General features: G+C 43.7%; 1 protein-coding gene across 3 annotated transcripts in view; it reads right to left on the bottom strand.

The window, feature by feature from the left end:
* The window catches only part of WASHC1 (WASH complex subunit 1), a 42,514-nt gene extending 21,689 nt beyond the window's left edge, over positions 1-20,825 (bottom strand). The window contains exons 1-2 of one of the 3 annotated variants that reach the window (XM_065742612.1): positions 20,656-20,825; positions 4,871-5,024 (exon numbers count right to left, since the gene is read on the bottom strand). In XM_065742612.1, coding sequence (XP_065598684.1) covers positions 4,871-5,019 — 149 coding nt within the window. In that variant the 5' untranslated portion in view covers positions 5,020-5,024; positions 20,656-20,825. Of the gene's footprint in view, positions 1-4,870; positions 5,050-16,308; positions 16,347-20,655 lie in introns of those variants that run through there. The other 2 variants (XM_065742611.1, XM_065742610.1) reach the window with 2 other exon arrangements.
* Between the last annotated feature and the right edge of the window lie 1,670 nt (positions 20,826-22,495).

The raw sequence follows: 22,495 nt of genomic DNA, 5'->3' as shown, positions 1-22,495 counted from the left end.
GCAAAGTCATCTAATGCTTTGAGTGTGCTTTGAATGCTTTGCATTAATGCATAGACTGAGTCTCTCAGTTATTCATTAAAACATACTTCTATTTGCACACTTACTATTAGGTGTGACAAGTTTAAGTCTGCTTGGAGGAGCATACTGAGGGTGAAGCACTTCGTTCATTTCTTAAATTGCTCATTTTCAGTTATGCTGAAGGATTTGTTAGCGTACAGAAGGCTACAGCTTATCAAGTTCAAGCCCACCTTTCAACCTCCTAAAGCAGAACAGACTGATCAGTGTCTTTTTGGGGGAATGGGATTCAAAGATAAACAGACTACTAGTGATATAAACTGGTGTGGAGGAGCTGATGTTAGATTTGAAGAAGGGCTTAAGTAAACATCACTACATTTCAACGACAATGCCATACAATGAACCTTGCAGCATCAAATTTAGCATCCTGTTGTTCTTGTTAAAAAGACACATTTCAACTCAGGAAGTCCAGAAGATGCAGGTTTTCAGCACTTGTTGAAATAAGCAAGAATTCTGTCCATCATCTTTGTTTCATTTTTTAATGGGAAGATCTTTTAAGGACTTAAGACCATTCAGTCTCAACATTCCTACTACTCCAATTTCATTTCAAGCTGTGACAGCTATAACTGCGCTCCCCACCTCGTCACTCCATAGAGCTGTCAAGGCATCTTGAATGGAGTCTTGGCTTCAGATCATGCAAAGTTTTACGCTCAGGGATTTTAGCAGCATCCAGAAAGTCTTAATCTGGACTTCTTCAGAACATCTGCTATCCCTCCCCTCTACTTGAGTGCATGGGATGGCTGCTACTGCCATCTGCCACCAGCCATCCAGGCATGCTGACCTGTGTTTCTCATATACCAACCCTTAAAGCCTTCCCAATTGTTATGGAACATCTCTCAAGCTCCACTTTACAAGCTTTCAAATTCAGCTTCTAGAAAACCACAAGAGCTAAAACAACTGAGCAATTTCTCACAGAAAGAATGCTACATCTACAAAAACTCCACATTACTTGGACTTCACTAGAAACTGTCTCCTGGTATAAACCTATCACAATGGAGTCCATCACAAAGGAGTCGGCTTGATACCTCTCCTACTGGTATCAAACCCATACAGCCAGCAGAGGAATAAATACAATGCAGTGTTGAAGCTCTAAGACACAGTGTCCAGCAAAGGAACACACAGCAGCAAGACTCTTCTTTGCAAATTTATATAACTGCTTAACTAATAAGTGCATCTCAGAAATGCATTAGTTAATCCAAATCAAATACTTGTAAATCGAACTTAGTCATTCATTCCCACTACTGATGACCTGGATTAATGACAGAGATAAATCTGAAAGAGTGGGGGAACATCTAAACGCACCCCACAAATAAGGTTTTGTCATGGTGTGCTCCCATCTACAACAGCTCATGGAGTACTCCCTATCTACATCGCAGTGTTACTCCTGTCCCAAACTTTCCTTAGGGCTCTGTTGCCTGTGAGAAATTTTATATACCACAGAACTTATGATTTGATTATAGGCAAAGGAGACTACAACCTTGATAATGACATTCCACACCAAGTAATTGTTTTCTTTCTACTGCTATCACAGTAAATGAGATAACCCGGATAGGCAATTTCCCACAAATCGGTTATACAAAAGTGTACAGTCTGAATAATGAGCTGACATATTAGAGGTTATTAACATCTCCTGGCAACAAAAACTCTCTCCAGAAACTGAGAAATCCCAAAAGGCAGGCCTAGCTAACCAAGGGGCCATTTCAGAAAACCATAACCCATCACCACTCTCAAGTACTTACCACAGTACCATTTTTGTAAAAAATAAAAATCCACAGCACGTGACTCCAACACAAGCTGAAAGCCAGAAAATGTTGGTAATGAAGAAACAAATAGATGAGATATTGTTGATTAAATGACTGTTTAAGCTGGTCATTCTGTCTACTGTGACTTATGTCACAAGCCCTTAGATGTCTAAGAGTTAAACTCCAATAGATATTATGCCAGATTGGATCTGTTAGAATATTAATGTTTTTAGCAGTAATTATATGTAATAAAATCTCAATAGCTGCAGGGAATGAATTTGGTCCTCTCTGCAGTTCCCACTGCAGATTAATTACATGAATTCAGTTAACATACACAAAATTAGAACTTCCATTACTACAAAACACAACCCTGGGAAGTACACACAACCTCTTGATCTCCTCATGCACTGGTATCAGCACCAAGTGGACAGGACTTCCTAAGGGTCCAAACCAGACTGTTAACAGTAGTGACAGAAGACATCAACCTGTACTGCCTGGCAGCTAAGAGCCTGCCTGGATCAGTGCCTTCCCACAGCAGAACATGGTACTTTACTATTCTCCATTTGAAGGATGTAGGATGGGTCTTTGCTCCCACGGTATGTGACCCAAAGGGATGCTGCCATCTTACTGATTCCAGCTCACAGCTCAGAATCTACTGTTAGCAAGGTACAGAGGAGGTTTAACTGCTATGGGTTGCTAGATTTGCTCTCCATGGCTGTTCCCACTGAATCTCTGAATCTCAGCTGTAATTGACCCATTTTTTTTTGCACCTGCACATCCCTTGAGTCACAACAAAACAATGAATTCTCCAAAGTACCCCATTCACTGCATAACTTGCCACAGCTAAATATAACAGCAAGTCAGTTAGTCTGAGAGCATTTCAAAAGATAACAGCTTGGCAGAAATTTCTCATGGTAATTTCCCAGAATATTTTCTCTAAAACCACAACAGTACCACAGTCCCCCTTAGATGTTCACCAAATGAAGAGAGGAAAAGCTCACCTCCCTAGCGTCAAGGACAGACATTTTCATTTGAAGGATTCATACTCAACTACCATGTCAGCAACAACTCAAAGCAGAAACTCTGGTGAGTTAACATGAGAAAAATAATTGCCTGCGGAAAGATTCTACAGAGAGTAAGGGACATTCTTTCACTCCACCTTCCACAAATTACAAACTGCCTTGCCATTCTCAGAAGCACAGTACCAACCCAATAGTTCCTACAAAACAGCATCAGAACATCTGCATCTTTGTAGTACTGAAGTAATGAGTTTGACACAGTCAGCTGAGACTGCCATAACGAACAAGTTTCCTCTCTGTCAACATTGCAAGCAAGTGTTTTGCAGATCAGAACAGCCATCTTCCCCAGATAAGGCAGCTCTTTCCTGGAAACAGAAGATAGAGCTGCCTTATCTCAGAATAGGGAAGAAAAAAAGTCACTCTTCACTAAAAGGCAAAGTTCTCACCTTGAAAGCTTTGTCCCTTGATTAGCATGGAACAACCAAGGTCATGGAACTTTTAATCAGATGCCTGCATAATTACTAAATCATTATTAATTATATCAGAGAGGCAAGACCTCAGAGGAAAGGCAAAGCAAACAAAAAGCCCAATGAAGCCTCCTCGGCTGTTGGAAAAAAATTGGTAATTAAAAGTCATGAGTGTACCGAAGAACAAGGAAACAGCATCACAGTCACTGTTCAGGACTAAGAAGTGACTTGCATACAAATAACAGGCTTGCCTCCCTAGGGAAATTACAGGGCACTGCGTTGCAAAGCAGTGAGCTTAAAAAAATAATAAAAAAAAAAGAAGGGGGGGAGAGGTGGAGGAGGAAAAATCACTACTGACTTATCGATAGATTTATTTGACCCACTGAGAGGGACAGCACTGCCAATCAGTCCCAGGCTTGAGAGGTGCCTTCCTGATGTTCGCAGCAGCTCTGTAAAGTCTTTTCCCATTCTTATGTCGTGAATTCCCATACTGAGAAGAACACAAAAGAATGAGGCCTTGTGTTAATTCCAGCCTACGTACAGCCCTGTCCAGAAGCCTTTTAGCCCATGTCCAAAGAAAGATTTTTCTGAAGAAAAACCTTTATTTACCTCATTGGCATGAGCTCAGCCTTCATGGCTACCCTGTCCTCAGGGGCTGTCTTTCAAAGTACTGCTATCAAAAATTGAACTTCAATCTGCCCTTAAAAAAGCAATCAAACAAAGAAAAAAGAAGAAAGAACATCATATTCCTACTCACACCATATAAAACACAATAGGCAGTGACAAGCCCCACTGAAACCAAAGCAAGGCTTTTGCCTCTCAGCCTCTGAGAAGACAAACATTGATCTTCTGGTTTCTATATCAATGATATGACATGCTGTCTCAAGGCACTGAGATGTCAAAGATGGCTTCAGATAAAGAAGACACTAGATAAACCAGAATTTGCAAGAAAACCCAAGAATATTTCTGATCTGCTATGTAAGTAGTCTTACGGATCTATCTACCTAAAGGTGATGGTGTGCAAGAAGTGGCAGGTCTGGGTTGAATTGCTGAAGACACCAGTTTAGATAGACTATGAGATCATGATGAGAAGAACAGGCACCCGTGCACTCTGCTCTCACAACAACATACAAAAACAGAAGTATAAATGTAGCTCAAAAACACAGTTTGCAAGTCCAGAGATCAGAACAGAGAGACATTTTCTACTCCACTGCTTCAAACACATAAACCCAAAAAGATGGGTCTTCAAAATACTTCAAATAACAAAGTCTGCCATTTAAAACATGAGCAAGAAAGAAACAAAGACACCCATACCTGAGCCAGCAGTGCAATCTGTGGGAATCCACAACTGAATCAGAAACTAATAACAAGCAAACATGAGACATTTGATTATGCTTAACTTTCACAGTACCTGAATCCAATAACCTTTCATTGAAGTGCATTTGGTCTTTTACTGAAATCCCATTGCTCGCCTGTGCAACGCCTTTTCACTGCACTGACCTTATCACTTACTCATTTCCAAGTGCTGAATGCTAGCCCCCCCCACCCCCATGTGAAAGAACCATACCTGTTGAAGATATCACCTGACACCTTTTGCAGGTACTGAATTGCATCTGCCACCTGTTGAACAGCCTCCTCTCTGCGCAAATCTGGTTGGATCAGGGGGACAGAATACGTCTGCCCTTCCAGAAAGTGCTTCTGGGCTACTGTAGTCATTGTGCCTAAAGGAAAGAGCAAAAAGAGCATTATAGTAAACACTCTTCCATTGTATCACAGCTTTTATTTAGAGACTTCACCCTCTGCCCCCTAACTATTTTCAGAAAGTGTTTGCAAGCTCATCAGTGAGCTGATGAGAAAGGCACACTGTAAGGTTGATGTAATGATTTTTCTAGAAACTCAAGGTGGTTACAATAGAGATGGGAGCCTTTTTCTTGCCTGAATGATCTTAGGAACAACAGTTTTATTTTTAGCATGATAATTAACAATTCTCTGTTCAATATTATGCTGAAAACAAAGGCCACACTTTGGAGCAAAATCAGTTCAGGGTGGTGATTAAGATTTGTCAGAAATCACCATGTCCTCTCCTCCCATTCTCACATTCCAGATGGATGCATTTCAGGTCATGCAACTCTATTAGCAAAACACAGTATTTCATTTTACAGTTCTGCTCCAAGAAACGCCAAGCACTGCTCCCTTCCAAGAACAGCAGCTAAAAAAATGACAGGGCATGCATGTGCACACATGCCCTTGCTCCAAGTAGGTTAATGAGACTTCTTCCACTCCAAGACTCCCAGGAGCTGTTCATTACTTCTGGTGACTGGATTGTTCTTTGGTAACTATCTTGAAAAAAGCCTCCTTATTTCAGGTTCCTTTCACATATAAGACCTAAACAGTCACTGAAATGTTTCAGATGTCTTCAGCACATGCACCAGAGTGCTAGGCACGCTCCTAGATACAACCGAGCCAAGAGTATTGCTCTATGACTGAGCTGGGACAAGGCTATGCACCATCCATGTTTCCATGCTGCTAGTTCTGCTCATGCCTCTCCCTCCAATGTTCCCTCAGTCTGCCCCCTATGCTTCCGTGCACAAAAACAACAAAAAGTTCCCGGGGCATAGAGAGGAAGGTATCAAAATTTGTTTCTCTGACCATATTAGAAACTGTGAACTCACAAATACGAAATTGCTTGGACAGTCTGATCTAAGAGTCAAGCATCCATTCATTTTTCTGAAGCTCTGCTATTAGGCCTAAGCAAATCCTTTCAAATATGTTGTATGTACATACCTTGCTCACTTAGACTGTAAAAAACCCACAGCCTACACAATGCTGCTCACTATGAGTTTTCATCGTGCAGGGTTCTGTACATCAGATCAGCACAACCAACTATTCGCTCAGGTGAATGCAAACAAACAGAAGTAGGATGGCAGGTATCAGAACAGACAGATCTGTCTCAGGATGCACACATCCCTCTGTGGCAGAGGTTGCCAGGAGCTGCTCCAGGGAGCACTGCAGTGTGCAAACAACATCACAGATGCTGCACCCTTGTTAATGACAGAGGGAAGCTTTCCCCTTCTCAAATGAAGACATGCAGAGGTTAAGAAACACAGAAACACAAGCGAGGCTGGAGGAATTCACAAAACAAGAGCCCAAAGAGATAGTTGCAGTATCAACCAGCAGTTTAGCAGGTGAAAATTACATGGATCTTCACACTCTTTTAATTTCCCTGCCTTGCTGCACAAAAGGCAAAGCTATCAGATTAGATGTGCCTGCAGCCATTCCTGCAGCCCCTTCTCTGAATTCGTCCTTTCTGATCCTATTGTATCAGCTAGGAAAAACCACCTCTAAACGTGGTGTGGATAGTGTTTTGTTTTTATTAAAAAATGAACCATACAAAAGGAAAAAGAAGAAGGAAACCTAGGAGCCTTTCTACAGACAACAAATTTGCAAAATCAAGCCCAGCCATCAGAAGGCTTGGCACTGCCACAGGAAGCCTGGGCCCATTCTGTTTCACTTCATGCATCACTGGCAGCAGGCTCTGAATCCACCCTCTTTAGCAGCAATGTTTGCACACTGATTAGACTTCGTGACTGTGCCTATTCAGCAGACAGGAAATTATTATTTTGACTTGTAAAGCATACAAGTTAATCTGAGAAGGAGGGCAGCTAATTCTCAGATGGCATTTCTTCATTTGCTGACTGTAGCGGAGCTTGAATCCTTTTGATTTTCAGATCCCTGACCAGAGTGACCGAGTGGAACAAAGTGACAGGCGAACACACTGAGCATGCAGTTACAAGATACTTCAGCTTCAGCAGCAAAACAAGTTTATGATCCTGCCTGTCACTGGTCACAACTCATTTGTTGCATCGATATTGCTGAGTTTCACGATGCCTATTTTAAACTCGGATCAGTTCAATGACCCAATTTACTGCAGCCAGAGAAACAGCTGTAATTGCCCAGCCATGAGACAGAGTGGGAAGAAGCGGCAAGGAGACTTCTTAAACTTGCTTATCAAAACCATTACCACGTAATCCTGCCCCAGAGGATAACAAAGGCAAACTTCTCACCTCTGGAACCAGAAGAGATTATGCAGTCTTGATAACACTTCCCAGATTCTCTCCAATCCTAATACTTCTGGTGACCTTTCTAAAGCCATGCTCCATTCAGCAGTCAATGGACAGAGGCCCATACTCTGAAGCAGCTCTTCCCCAGCCACTACCAAGCTGCTTCTCTCTTTGCACTCAGAAGCTACAGACTGCCGTTCAGGTCCCAGTGCTGCCGTGCAAAAAACAAACACATGCTGATAGGGAAAAGTGCAAAAAGCCCAAGGTGTACCTGCTTGTGTTCTTAACATTTTGGCCATCAGTAAAGTTCAGCTTCACAGGCTCTTGGCACAGCCTCTCACATGAGCTCCAGATTCTCACCTTTCCTAAAAAATCCACCACACTAGGGAGACGTGGCAGACTCCATAGGAACTGCTGTCAGATACAAGAGACAATTCTTTCTACACAAGGTAACGTATAACAACTTTAAAGCAAGAAGAAGCAAAAACAGCAACGGCTTTCTAAATGACCAGAAGGGCAAAATCCCTTGCTACAGCTGTTAACACTTTCTGCGAGCAAGCCAGTTTTACAAGCACTCAGAGTACAGGCCTGACCGTGTGCTTAAAAGAACAGCAGAACTGCTTCCTCCAACTGAAGGGGCCTCCAGTATAAGGAAGATTTTTAATGGCAAAGATTCAAACTATTGCCAACCAAAGGCAGGAGGGGAAGCAGAGACCAAATGTCCCTCAGCAAGACTGAGTCTTCCTCGATCTCAGCCATCAGTGTAGTGAAAAAGGCACAGCCAATCTCCTTAACCACACTCTGTTATCACAATCAAGCATTACATAAAAACCAAGTGCTGCAGATGAGAAATATCTCAGCCTTCCCATCCAGCCCAGTGGACACCAAGACTTCATCTAACACACACCAAAGATACAAATAAGCTCCTCACATCTTTCACCTGGAAGAGCCTTACAGTAGAGCAATAAACTGATTTCAGTATCACTCCAGATTCTTAAAGAGGGAGCTAGCATGTGCCAGCAGAAAGCACTGCATCCTGGAATTATGAAGGCAGGCCAACAAAAAATGCTCTGACGTTGCAGTGAGAAACAGGCACATAAAACCCCAAGGCAAGTATGATTCAGAAAAGCAGATGTCAGATCACCCAGGAGATTTCATCATTAGCAGTATGACCACCTGTGGGCCACACAAGGCAGAGCAAGCAGCACAGAGGCTCTTTTTTTTTTGTGATCAAAGAGGCTCCGGAGAAGAGCTAAAGCATCTGGGGGCTCCAGCCAGTTTTTATTCAATTATTTTTTCTATGTCAACTTTCACGATCAAGAAAAATGAGTTCTCTTGTTATATAATAACCTCATTTGCCTTATTAAGCTGCAAAGAATGAGAAAAGGATTGTTTTCTCACCACACCTCCTGCTTACGTGTGCGATATCCTGATTTGGAAGTTTGAGCTAGTTTACTGTTCACATTTGCACTTCTGCCCGAAGCTGTGCCTTTAACCTCAAGTAAGCTGGGTTAATGGCTGTCAAGGCTGCTGACTATCCTCAATGCACAAAGCCAGTCCCTTGTCAGCTCCAACACTTGCACAAGCTGATAGAAACAACAGCAGTGGGAAAGGCAACATCAGTCTCTCACAGACTGCCTTAACTTCCAAAAAAATTGCACCAGGATACATACAGGCTGAGCATCCCGGGTATCTGCAACCAGTCAGACTGCTCAACCAACACAGCCAAGTCTAACAAAGACTCCAATGGCTACAGATAGACTTGCAGTTCTCCTAAACCACAGAAAAAAACCATACAATTGATCACTCTAAGTAGAGAAACACTCCCCCTACTTCGCTCCTAGGGTTATTTCCCTCTGAGCCCGAGAATGAAGTTCCTTATGTAGAGGCTAAGCCCAGGAGAACTTGTTACAGAGCAAACAGAGTCTGTAAGAGAAAGAAAACTCCTTCAAAATAATGCTCCATGGAGGAGATCACTATGATGATTACCTGCAAACAATGAAAACTCACCACCCTATAAAACCTTAGTTTTACAGAGGAACACGAACAAACCACGGATTAATAATCTGCCTTCCCTCAGCACAGGCAGAGACTGCTATATATACAAGCACTTACCACACATGTACTTAGCTGTGAAAATAAAGGAGAATAAAAGCAAGCCACCAACAATACTTGCTTCCTTAACATGCTCCAAGGGATAAAAAGGGGTCAGGGGAAAGAACAGCACTTAAATACTTTGGAAAAAAAAAACACAACAGTGTGTGCTCTTCAAAGATACAAGAGCTGTTTCAGAAATTGCTGCACTGCTGCTTCTATCTCTGCACTGGTAAGGCAGCACCAAATAATAGCCTTTAATTTCCACATGCAGTAACAGCCCCAAGAAGAAGAGACAAACTCTAGCCCTCTGCCTGTCTTTTGTAGGTCTCCAACAAAAGATCAGTGACTACCTGCAAGGACACAGAGACCAGCAATGTGCAATAAAGCACAAGTCTGCATATCCTTCTCCGCATCATCACCAACGGGGTGGTTCCATGCTGGGATCAGAACAAGGCATAAATGCAACTGTGGGTTAAGGTTAACACTGAGAAGATGGAACAGAGACAGGTTTGGGGTACAGCTTATCACAAAGCACTGTCTCCTCTGATAGAAGAAAATCATACCTGTAACTTGGTTTTTATTTTGACGAGTGAGGCGAGGGCTTCACCACAGTCCCTGTGCTAAGGTTTTTGGGGGGGGGGCAGGGTGAGGGAACAGAGGGGAAGGGAGGAAGAGAGAAGCACTTTGTTAACAGGATGAAAAGTCTATTTATATTTTTTAATTAAACATGTTCTACAGTGTTATTAAGCAGCAATCAAAGATGCAGATGGTACTGATTTGATTGGTGAGAGGTGCCCTGTGCTGAATATTAAGGAAGTCTGCCCCTATAAATAGGTCTAATCACCATCTGAAGGCTGCAAGGCAGTGATGAAAGAAAGCATTAATAAGGCCATAATTAGGCCCCGTAGCAGGCTGTACTTCACCAGGGTGCTCATGTTACTCGACATTTCTCGTAGTAGCATCCTCAAAACTCCATCGCAGACATGACTGTTTTGACTCTCAAGACCTCTAGTAGCTATTTTGACAAAGCTATGAAGAGTAGGGTTTCTCCATCTTGGCAGAGCCTGGTGCCTGTTGGAATGTTACTTCCTAGTACCATTTCTAGACCAAGGGAGCTCTCAGTTCCAGTTGCTCCCACTCTGCCTACTCTCAATCAGTGAACTGGAGATCCTCAGCCACAAAGACTGGCTGGAAACAGAGCAGCTCTGGATGCTGTCACTGTCTCCCACAGGAGTAGAAAAAAAGATCTGTACCATAAAGCTAACCCATCTGCAGCTGTAAAAGCCACATTCAGTCTTTTGCTCCAGCATTAGGAAGTGAGATACTTACTCAGGATCAACCACGTCATACTTTCAGGCTGGCCTTGTGGGTCATTATCCTGCTAGGAAATGACAGGAGCGAACTGATCTCACTTCATCAGTCCTAAAAGCAGCTGGAGGAGAAGTTTTTGTGCCACAGAGGTTAACAAAGCCACTGCTAATCATGAGGCACAGTGATGTAATGCAGTTCTCCATGCCCACATGGTGTGGACCCACTGTCAGTTGGCACATACATGGTGCCACACACACCTGGGCAACACACAAACATCATGTTGTACCATAAGACATGGTCAAAGACCTACAACACCATTGACAACTTCTGAGTTTGTCTTCTCTGCTCTTTCTGGATCAAAAAGCAATCTCAGCTATATGTGATCCTTCCTGAGCACTCAGAAGTACCAAAAAAGCACTGGCCTAGCAAAAATGTGCTGGGAGGAGCATGAGCCCTGTACTTAACACAGCCTTTCTCAAGAAACCAGAGTCTGTTAAGACCTTTGGCTCAGACACTTTGATTTGAAAGAAACGGTAACAACTGCAGCTACTGAAGACAGGTGAAATCTAGGAGCAAGGTGACATTAAGGTAACTACTGGTAGGTAACTAATGCACATAAACGGAGGATTTTGTTTCCCACCAGCAGTATCAGCTCTTGGATCAAATAAGCAAGAGCCTGAACAAATCTACCAGCACACTGGGTGATCATTCTTAAACTCAAACCCTCTCTCTTTTCCCTAAAAACTGCTCAGATACACTTAAATTTGCTGTTTTTCCACATGTTACTCTGCCCTATTCCACTTAGTAGGAAAAGTAAGAGTCAGGATTTAAGATCTTTGAGTCCAGCTTTAAAATAACGTATGGCAACTCCCAGGCAAACGGCACAATACTTGACATTTAAAGTTGAATCACAAAGAATCAAATGATATTAGCTCTCCACAAGACATAAATGCTATTACATGAGAATATTTTGTAAACAGAACCTGAACAGTAGACACTTAAAGAATTCAGAGCCACACTTGAGTCCTCTGAGCTTCACAAGCTATGACAGCCTCTAAGCCATTACTGTTTTTACAGTAACCTTTCCTCTTAACACAGAGCTCAGCTTTGAGAAGTGCAGGCAGTGGCCATCACTGCCATGAGTACAGAGCTGTGTCATCTTGCTAAGAAAGCTTTGTCCTCTAAGCTGAGGCTGAAAATAGTTTCCTTCAGCTGGATACATGAAGCTCATTTTGATGGACAGATGTTGATATCTATCATTAGTCAGACAATGCACTCTGCTCAGCACCCTTGGCTTTCATCATTAACGGAGTCAATCAAGTTCTCCAACAAATAATTGATCTTATGCTAAAGTAGCCAACTAAAATGGACCAAAAGCACTATGTTGTAATTACCTGCCTTGCCCTTCTCTCTCTCCTTTTATAAAAGAATATTAAGTAACTAGCTTAGATGCAACTACAATACTAGCATCTTATCTGAGATAGTCCCAGCCCAAGCACCTTGATGCACCTGTTCATTCAATTTCCTAAAACTAGGGACTCTGTTTTTTATGCCTAAATAACACGGCAGCTACTGGTTGTGCAAGAAGTCCCTTTGAGGTCCATTTCCTTGCAGTAAGATCTCTTAAATGCTGGAGTCAACAAAAAGCTGGGTCAAATGAGAGACGCCTGAAGAATCAGTAACCCACAAAACAAGCTGCTGGATGGATTATTTTCTAGCAAGGGTTATCTTGTAAAGGGGTCCAAGCAGATCTGAGCAGTTGTGGAAATTGCTTTGTGAGTGATGAAAATAATTTCCTACAAGCTAAATATCATCATTTCAGGCACAATCCTCCTCTTCCTCTGCACAATATCCTTAATCTTAAAAAAATAATAGTAAAGAAAAATCTGCTTTGCTTTCAGGCTTATCTCAGTACTACTTCTCTCCAACCCTCAATTCCTACTGTTCTCTTTCACTACTCAAGCTGACCATGTGGTGACGACAGCTTCTTGGTACTACCAAAACCAAAGCCTGACTGCACAGCAATTCCCAGTGATTATCTGCTTTCCGTTATCCTGTCAATGAACTCCAGAACTGAGAGAAAAGAACATCACCTTTTATCTGAAAGAATGAAGATTAAAAACTCAGTTTGAATATCCAAAACGATGGAAGAAGGACAGAAGACAAGAGCAGCCTGCGCTGCTCTGGGAGCGCTGCAGGCAATTTTCTGCCTGAGGGCTCCAGAGGTGTGGCTGTTCCTCCCTAACTAAAGCATTTCAGGAACAAAAAGGTGCACTGGGCAGCCCTTACCTCTCAGCTGGCTACTCAGAAGAGACAGACTTAATTTAAGTATCACGAGAGCTTGTCAGTGTCTAGACAACTTTCCTAGAGGAAGTCTAGGGACAGTTGACCACAGCATCTCTGATTCCCAGGACAAAGTCTCTACAAGGACATGCCAAAGTTGGTTTGCTTCCAGGCCTTGCCCCTGGCAGGAGTGGCACTATCCACTCCCTTTCTTAGCTGAAAGAAGTCTCTCAATTCCAGAGAAGTAGCAAAAAACAGTGACACTTTCAGCTTCTACCTCATCCGTTCCAGGAGAGGTCGATACGGTCTGTAGAACGCTGCCAGCAACGCCCATTGCAAGACCTAAATGAAACAAATAGGTAATCTTCAGCCAGTTGACATTTGCCTGGATTCCACAAAATGTCACCACCACTGCTGGCACTGTCCCATACACTCTGCTGGAAACTAGGCTGCAGAAGTCAAGAACCAGCCTACATTCCCCCAACAGTGGGTGGAAAGCCTCCGGGAAAACCTAGGTGCTGTCCAACCACTCAGTATTGAAATCACATCACAAAAACTGAGAGGGAAAACCTCAGCACAATGCGGCTTCTGTTCTGGACTTAAGTAAACATCAAATGCTCATCAGTGCTAGATGTGGATTCACAATGTTCACCACTTCCATCAGCAGCCTTCCTTCATATGCACTGCTACATCTAACAGCCCTGTGGTCTTTCTGCTGCTGGCTGACTCATTCCTTTATTTTATTTAACCAATAACTACACCACTACAGTTACTGAATTGTGAGTAGGGAACGCTGCCCTTGTGCAACTTAAAGGCAATACATATTTAAAGAGATATGGCAGTCCTCTAGACAGTGAATTGTGCTGATGCCCTGATGGATGTCTGCAGATTACATCTATCATCTGTGGGACTCTTTGAACTAGTTGATGCTGCATAGTAATCACAGAATGCCTTAGGTTGAAAGGGACCTTAAAGATCATTGAGCTCCAACCACCTTGCCATGGGCAGGGCTGCCACCCACCAGCTCAGGCTGTCCAGAGCTCCATCCAACCCAGCCCTGAGCAACTCCATGGATGGGGCACCCACAGCTTCTCTGGGCAACTGTGCTAGTACCTCGTCACTCTCAGTGAAAATTTCCCACTGACATCTAATCTAAATCTTCCAACTTTTAGTTTAAAACCATTCCCCTTTGACAATCACCCCCTCACCCTACTGGCCACCTCTCTATTGATGTAGCCCATTGGCCTTTTGGGCTGCAAGTGCATACTGCTGGTTCATGCCCAACTTTTCATCCACCAGAACCCTCAAGTCTTTCTCTGAATGCTGCTCTGAATGAGTTCTCTTCCCAATCTGTAGAAGTATCTCGGACTGCCCTGACCCAACTGCAACACCACGCACATAACCTTGCAGAACCTCATTAGGTTCTCAGTGGCCCACTTTTCAAGCCTGTCCAAGTACCTCTGGATGGCATCTCTTCCTTCTGTTGTGTCAACTGTATCACTCAGGTTGGTATCATCAACAAACATGTTGAGAAGGTCAACAGATTGGTCAGGCACAATCTGCCTTTGGTAACGCTGAGCTAGCTGCCAAGGATCGTCTCCTTATCTTGCATATGCTGTGACATAGCTTCCCAGATGATGTGCCGTATGATCTTCCCAAGCACAGACATGACACTAACCAAGTCTGTTGTTCCCTAGGAGTTCCTTTCTTAAAAATGGAAGTGATATTTCCCTTTTTTCAGTCACCAGCAACCTCACCTGACAGCCATGGCTTCACAAATATGATGGAGAGTCACTTGGCAACTACACCAACCAGTTCCTTCAGAACCGTGGAACACGTCAGCTGACTCTACAGATTTGTACACATTTAGCTTCATTAGGTGGTCTCAGACTTGTTCCACTCTTGCACTGAGAGGGACTCTGCTCTTCTAACTCCTGCCTAAAGGCTCAGGGACATGAGAGATGTGGGAGCCTGGCAGTGAAGACAGTGGCAAAGGACTCATTAAGTACTTCAGCCTTCTCCATGTCTGAGGAAGCTATTTCTCTCTTCTCATTTATCATGAGTACACTCTCCTTCGCCTGTCTCTTATGAACAATGTATCTAAAGAGTCCCTTCTTGCTATTTTTCACATCCCTAAGTTTTGTTTCATCTGCACCTTGGCTTTCCTGATCCCATCTCTGCATACCTGGACAGCATCCCTATATTACAGACAGACCACTGATCTCTGCTTCCACTGCTTATACTTTTCCTTCTTTTCCCTCAGTTTGATCAGCATGTCCTTTTCCAGCCATGGCAGTTTCCTGTCTAATTCATTCGATTTCTTCTGCTGGAGAATGGGGCGCTCTTGAGCACTCAGAAAGACATCTTAGTGTGCTGCCAGCTCTGTTCTGTTCCTTTGCTCCTACAGTTTACCAGAGGATCCCATCCAATAATTCTTTAAACAGCCTGAAGTTCTCTATCCTGAAGTTCAGGGTCCTGACTCCACTCTTCATCAGGTCCACGGTCCTTAAGATTACAGATTGAACCAGGGCACAGCCACTGCAGCCCAGACTGCCATCAGTCTAAACCTCTTTGATGAGCTCCTCTGCATCGGTGAGCACCAGGTCCAGTAAGACCTCACCTCTAGTAGGTACACCCAATACCTGGACCACAAAGTTATCATCAACAGTCTTTAGGAGTATCCTGAAACAGTTCCATTGGGCACTCAGAATAAGGCAGAAAACCCACAACTGCGCTACAGTGTATTAGCTAACTTCCTGAGTAAAAATGACTTAACCCACACCCTGCAGCCCCCTGTCTCAGACACTTTTCTCTCTTTTTCATACCGCAGCACCCAACTCCCTGTCCCCATACGAGAGACACAGAAGCAGGAAACTTTTACAAGCTATGACTCTTTGAGGTGGAGTCCAACGTAAGCCCCAGAAAAAGCGTGATTTCTGCACGTAACAAGGGTGCACTCAGCCAAATCGGGGCTCTCATTTCTGATCCGGGTCCCTGCTGTGGGGTGACGGAGCGTCCTCCGAACACAACAGAGGGGAACGACGTTATTCACCCGGCTCTGCGCAGCACCCCGAGCCTCAGCTCGGCCCTGCCGGGCGTCCCGGGCCAGCCTCGTTAAAAAGGCAGAACCGCGCGGCAACGCCCGCGCCGGGCCCGGAACTTCGGACGTGGGAGTGGGAATGGGGGGGAGGGTCTGTATGGGGGGAAAACCACACGCGGCCCCAACCCCGCGGCCCAACCGAGCACCCCTCACCTGCCGCCAGCCGCCCACACCCCAGCACCAAGCAGGAAGCAGCGCCCAGCCCCACTTCCGCCCCTAGATTACGTCACTTCCGCCCGGCTTAGGATAGCCGGCTGCGCCTCTAGGGCGCCCGGCTGACGCGAGGGGGAAGGGGTGGGGATACGCATGCGCGTGGGGAGGGTGGAGCGCGAGGCACGAGGCCGCTTTCTTCGCGCTGATGTTTTCTGCAGTCCTACCTGTGCTCGATCCCTGGTACCGCAGGGCCAGATATCATGTCCCCTGTCCTGCCTGTGCCCTTCCTGGCGCTGCTAGCAGCCCTGTGTTGGGTAGCCCACCAGCCCCAGGTGCCCGCCTGACCCATGTGCCAGCAGAGCCCCATAGTGCTGCTGGCTGTGGGGTGAGGGCGGCTGTGGGCTGCCGACACGGCACCGCGCTTCTGTGAGCAGTGTCCCAGCTGTGAGGGGAAAGGCTGCTGGCACGGCTTGCGGCTTTGATCCTAAATGTGCTGTGGAGACATCGTTTGAGACAAAACTCACAGTCAGTTTGCCCTGAGTCTGCTCTAAGCCGTGCTTCTGTGCCCCGCTGTGTGTCTCCTGCCACGGATCTGCGGCTGAGCACAGCAAACAAAAGGGGAATCTCTGACTCATACACTTGCTTGTTTTCTCTCCAGTGCTCATGTTTGAGTCGAGTAAATGAAAATTTGACTTTATAAAATAGTGAATGTTTTCTTCTTCTCTTGTTTTAAAGCACATTCTCCCAGCCTGTTCTCACTCCCTTAATGCGCACATCCAAGCAATCAAGTTCCTCCAGCACAAATATTCATGGGAAGCGTATTTCAGTACTGCATCTGTAAATATTAAAATCACACTTTGAAGGGGTGTATGCTACACATGGCAGAGGTATTTGCATGTTCCTCTACTTTGGGATCAGAAACAATTCTTGAATTACTTGAACAGTTATGCCTTACCACTTCTTGAATAGCAAATACCAGTTTCTGAATGCACACGGGGAATGCTTGTGATTTATACATAGCATTGAAAACAGTGCACCAGAGGAAAAAAAAAAGGCACTTCTCTTCAAACAGTGAATATATCTGAAGACATTGGGGTCCACTCATGCATATTAAACTTGAGGAAAAAGGGCAAATGCATTACCTAAATGCCTGTTGCAGATTTCTGGCTCGGTCCTTCTTCATTGCAGGGAGAAGCACAGTCAGAGTCACTTGCTGCAGTCTGCTGGGAAGGGGCAGCGCTGGACCTCACAGACCCCAAAGGAGATGAGCAGCTGTGGCTTGCCCATGGCAGAGCCTTGCCCAGGTGGTCACCTTTGTGCTATTTTAATGATGGGGCTGGTAAGGCCAGTCAGTATGCAGAATGTCAGGGCAAAAGTCCTGAGAGCTCTGAGCCTGGCTGAGAGCTTTGAACACACTCTGTAAGGGAGGGAGGGTAATATAAAATCATGCCAAAACTCAAAGCAGACAAAAAAAGGAGATCTAGCGAAGTCTGAGCAAGGAGCATGTGTGTGGGTGTCAAGACCTGTCAGAAACAAAATAGGGAAGCGGATGTAAGAAGCAATAATCCAATCTATTCTGATCCACTTTTATTTATATACTGCTGACGAAAAGACCTCCAAATGCTTTCTGCTGCTCAGAAAAAAATCCAATCCAGTGCATTTATAAAGTTCAAGAGAAAGCAGAAGGTGGAGGCAGGTTGATACAGCACCTTCCCATGTCCCCCTTGCAGCCTTGCCGAGGATGAGGTTTGCCAAATCCTTCAGTGTGAGGCAGGAAGAGAGTTAATAGAGCTAGACAGAGGAAAGACAGTGAGTCTCAGGCTGGGGAATCAGTGGAATGGATGGACAGAAGAGCAGCAGGGACACAGTGAGCCCAATGTAAGAAGTGACAGTAGTGTAGCAGTGCACTGGAAAAAGCACCAGGGAGACTGCATTAGTGGGCGAGATGCCATAAGTCATAGTGAATTCTTTTGTAACCCTGTCACACATCAAATATCTTCCCTGTGCAGACAAAACCTAATTGACTGGGAATGTGTAGGTGTTACCAGCACAGAAATAATCCAGGGGCAAACTGAGAGAGTAGTGGTGATGTGCCTCAAAGGGTGCAGGCATGCAGGCAGGCTGGGGGCATGGTCTCTGGCTGACTGCTTCTCTCATCCCACACAGCTGGCAAGGAGAGGTTGAGCAGCACTGTCTCCAGCCAAGGGAACAGTGGACATGGTTTCTTTTCTGTCCTTAATATTGGCATTTCGTAACATTTCACTGCGTAATCATCTGTGGTACTGAGGATGGGATACTCAAGGAGCTGACTGATACCCACATCCACCAGTCTCTCCCTTTCTCTGCTTTGTTCTGGCAAGTTTTAGCAAAGAAAAATAAAACCATACAGAGGATTTTTCTCCTCCAACACAAGGAATGCTTCTAAGATCGTTGCCCAGGTGAGGGAGGATATAGACAGAGGTCCTTCTTCCCATACAGTCAGTTAAATGTCAGTTTTCATAGGTTGCAAAAAGAAGCGTTGAGTGATGTGCCAAGTCATGCATGACAGTGTGTTGGGGACTTTGTAATTAGGAAATGCACTAGCTGCTGGTTTGGAAAATGCCTTCCAGCTTTCCCAGTGCCATTCCCCAAGCCAGTACCAACAGGAGACACTAGACAGGGTTGCTGCGAAGAAATCCTGCTCCTGCACTTCCAGGCACTTAGTTCTGCCATGGCAGGGTAGCGACTCAGACCCTCCCTCGCCCTCAGGGCAGACCTGGCTTTGTCCTTGGCCTCTGGGAGAAATGAGTGTTTCCGCTGCTCTTCTTGCAGGCTGCAGAGAAGCTTTGCATGCCTGGCTCTGCTGTCTGTACTGATCCTCACTGAGAGCAGTGGGGCTGATCCAAAGCAGCTCAGGGCACTTGTCTTCTCCCTGCTTTCCCTCTAAAGTGCTTATTCTGTCTGTTAGCTTTTCCATCACAGTAACATTCAAGCCCTTCCACTGCATCCAGAACTCACGTAAAGGCATATATTTCTTGATTGCAATACACAAACTGATCACTCATCTATTGTTGTGGAACAGCCACCAATTTATGTGCAAGAGCCAGTTCTTTTAGTTTCACATTGTATTTCAACTCATTTTCACTTTTCTGAAACTGCATTTTTCCACCAGAGTGCTTTTTCTTGAGAAAAAAAAAACTAACACCCAGCCTTCAAAACATTAAATTAATTTGCTCTTTCTCCCACTGCAGTATCTTTTGCTGAGCAAAGTCACCTTGGGCAAGTAATTAGTGCCTCACTTTCCTCACTAGAAAAATGGAAACAATAATATTTTTCCACCTTTGATATCTTTAGGATGGAAAATGTTGCTCCTTATTATTTATTATAATGTTTTACACCAAAATTTAATAACATAAAACTCAGAACCTGAAGGGAAAATGCAAAAAGGGAAAGTGAGTGGAATACAGAGTGCTGCTGTGACTGCGTATTTTGAAGATGCCGGAAATTTTTTGTAGGCCATTGAATAACATTTGTCAAACATGCAAAGGGAGGTGGCTGATTTGCTTCTGCACAAGGTCAGGGAGGGCCAGAAAAGAGATAGGATCTCATTCCAGACTTCCCCAGAGTTTTGCAGTTTCTCAGATATGAGGGGTTTTGCTATGTAGGATTAAATTCACCTAATGTTTAGAAGTGTCTGGACATCAGGTTTTGCTACAGGCCTGACTCTAATGTTTGGATTTCCTTTTTTTTGGTTTTTTTTTTTTTTTTTTGGTTTTTTTTTTTTTTTTTTTGTGGTATTGTCTTAGAGGAGCAGGCAGAATACTGCTTAGGCATCTCTTCCTTTTTCTGTGTCTGGTGACAATTAGCATCTCCTCAGTGCTCAGTCCCCAGTAATGATTAGTGAATGCTCACAGAATGTTGAAAATACACATTACTAAATGATGCTCTGTCATTTGGGAAACAGTAATCTGCTGAGCCCTATCATACTTTTTGGAAGCTGTAGATGCTTTAAGTATGGCATTCTGTGTTTGTGTTACCTCTGAGTTTTATTGTGGCAGAGAACTAAAAAGCAGTCACCTGTCCTACTGCACAAATTTTCTTCTGATTCAGATTTGTGCAAGACATTTCTCCCATGTGCCTCTCCTCAAACTGCCTTACTTTATTAAGGAAGACCTGGGATAAGATGCAGTGGAAAGGAGCAAACTAGAGCCTGAAGTTGACTGAAGCACCATCTCTCACCCTTTTCCTTCCTCTCTGCTGCTTCTCTTGTAGGCCCCTCCTCATCCACTTCTGCTTCTACCTCACTTTCCTCCTCATCATCCCAAACTCACAGCTTGAAACACCACTTGTAAGCATCACATAACTTACCTTTCCTAAGTGCCAAAGCTCTTCTGAGACCCGGTGCCCACACTGTCTGTCAGAATGCTGCTTGATCTCCAAGGCACCAGCTGCTGCAGCGTTGCATGTAGGGCTCAGGCTGGGGCAAGTTTGCATATGCACAGTAATTGCCTTTATTCACTTAAAAAAAAAAAAAAAAGATAAGATAATGAAAAGAAAAAAAGAAAGCGCATCTAGGAAATAATGGTATATCTGAGAAAGAAAGTAAACAAACAAAAATAGACAAGAGAGGAGACAGAACAGAAGCTCCCGAAGGTGGAGCACACAAGGGGAAGGTGTTTCATACACAATCTTTTATTTTGTGGCTCCTTTCCACATCCCCACGGCACCCCCCACCCACGTGAGTCGTGAGCAGGCCTGACCTTGCTGAACATGTGAGATGTGACAAGAGCACGGCACACAGCAGGATGGCTGCAGGCTAATGCTTTTATTTTTGTAACCGTGTATTCCTAAAAGCGTGATAACAAGAGTTAGGGATCAAATCCCTGCTTCTTGCGTAACTGAACAGAATATCCCCACTAGGCTAGCTGACGAGATCAAACATCCTGTTTTTAGAAAAAACTAAAGGAAAGACAGAAATATTGAGAGCAGCCATGACCATATGACAAAAGCAACAAGTATTCTAAGGCATCCTCTTAACCACACTCCTAGCAGGATTTGCTTTAAGGTTAACACATAGAAGTCTGAGATGAGATACATACACTCCCAAATACCAAACATTTTCTACCTCATTTCAGATACAAACTCTTTCTGATCCGGTCTTACTGAATGTTTAGTCACAATCCCATGCCTATTGCTGAGCCATTCTTTTACTGCTGTAACAAAAGTCAGGAGTTGCCATGAATTGACTAATCCCCTTCTGCCACCTGAAGAGGACATTATCCCAAGAACTAAGGAGCTACAACTACTGACTCACTATGTTAGCAAGTCATCGTTTGCGTCATTCTTCTGATCCTGACCATATCCACCATCCTTTAGAGCTACGTAGATGCTAAACAGTTGACCTTGTTCCAAAAATGTGGAAGTTTAACTTTTTTTTTTTTTTTTTGGGGGGACTATTCTGAAAGTCTCAAATACATGTCAGTATTCTGATGAAAATTCATCATACTCTCTCCACCCAGCTTTGGACCTGACTTTTTTTTTTTTTTTAATCTTCTGGACTTTTAATTCCTAAAGGAAAAAGGAATTTTCAAGAACATTTCCTCCTCTTTTTAAATAGCTCTTTAAAAATTCATATTTTTCAAATCACGTATATTCAAACCAGGAACTTTTAATAGCGTTTTATCAGTTTCCACTATTAGCTCCGATGTTTTTAAATGTACATTTTAATGCTTCCAGACGTAAGTCATTGTTGGATGCAAATTAGGGGATTTCTGAATGTATCTGGAAAGTTAATAAAAAAAGAGAAGCGTGCAAAGAGATGTAGGACCCTACGTTAGAGATTAGAGTTAAATATAACCAGAGAAAGATGTTAACATTAAAAGCATACTCAAATATTAGTATACATTAAGAGTCTGTTGACAAATGTTTGTCTAAATAATGACAGTGTGACGATTTAGGACATTATTCTGTTTGAAAACAGAGGAGGAAAAAAGAAAAAGAAAAAGGAACCTTTGATGAGATAATTTATTTTAATTATTGCCACCATCATTTAGAGCTCAGTCTGGTACCATTTCATTGTACTTTTGACATTGACTCCCAGAAGCATATTTCAGAAAATGAAGTAATATGAGATAAAAAGAAGAAAAGAACTGAAAAAAATCCTTTAATAAAAGCTTGTTCCTGCAGAGTTCATTTCAAGCTGGAAACA

This window comes from Cyrtonyx montezumae, unplaced genomic scaffold (assembly GCF_038088225.1).
Source record: "Cyrtonyx montezumae isolate F1298 unplaced genomic scaffold, pur_monq_1.0 scaffold_3, whole genome shotgun sequence".
NCBI lineage: Eukaryota > Metazoa > Chordata > Aves > Galliformes > Odontophoridae > Cyrtonyx > Cyrtonyx montezumae.
This window is presented reverse-complemented; position numbering and strand designations above follow the sequence as displayed.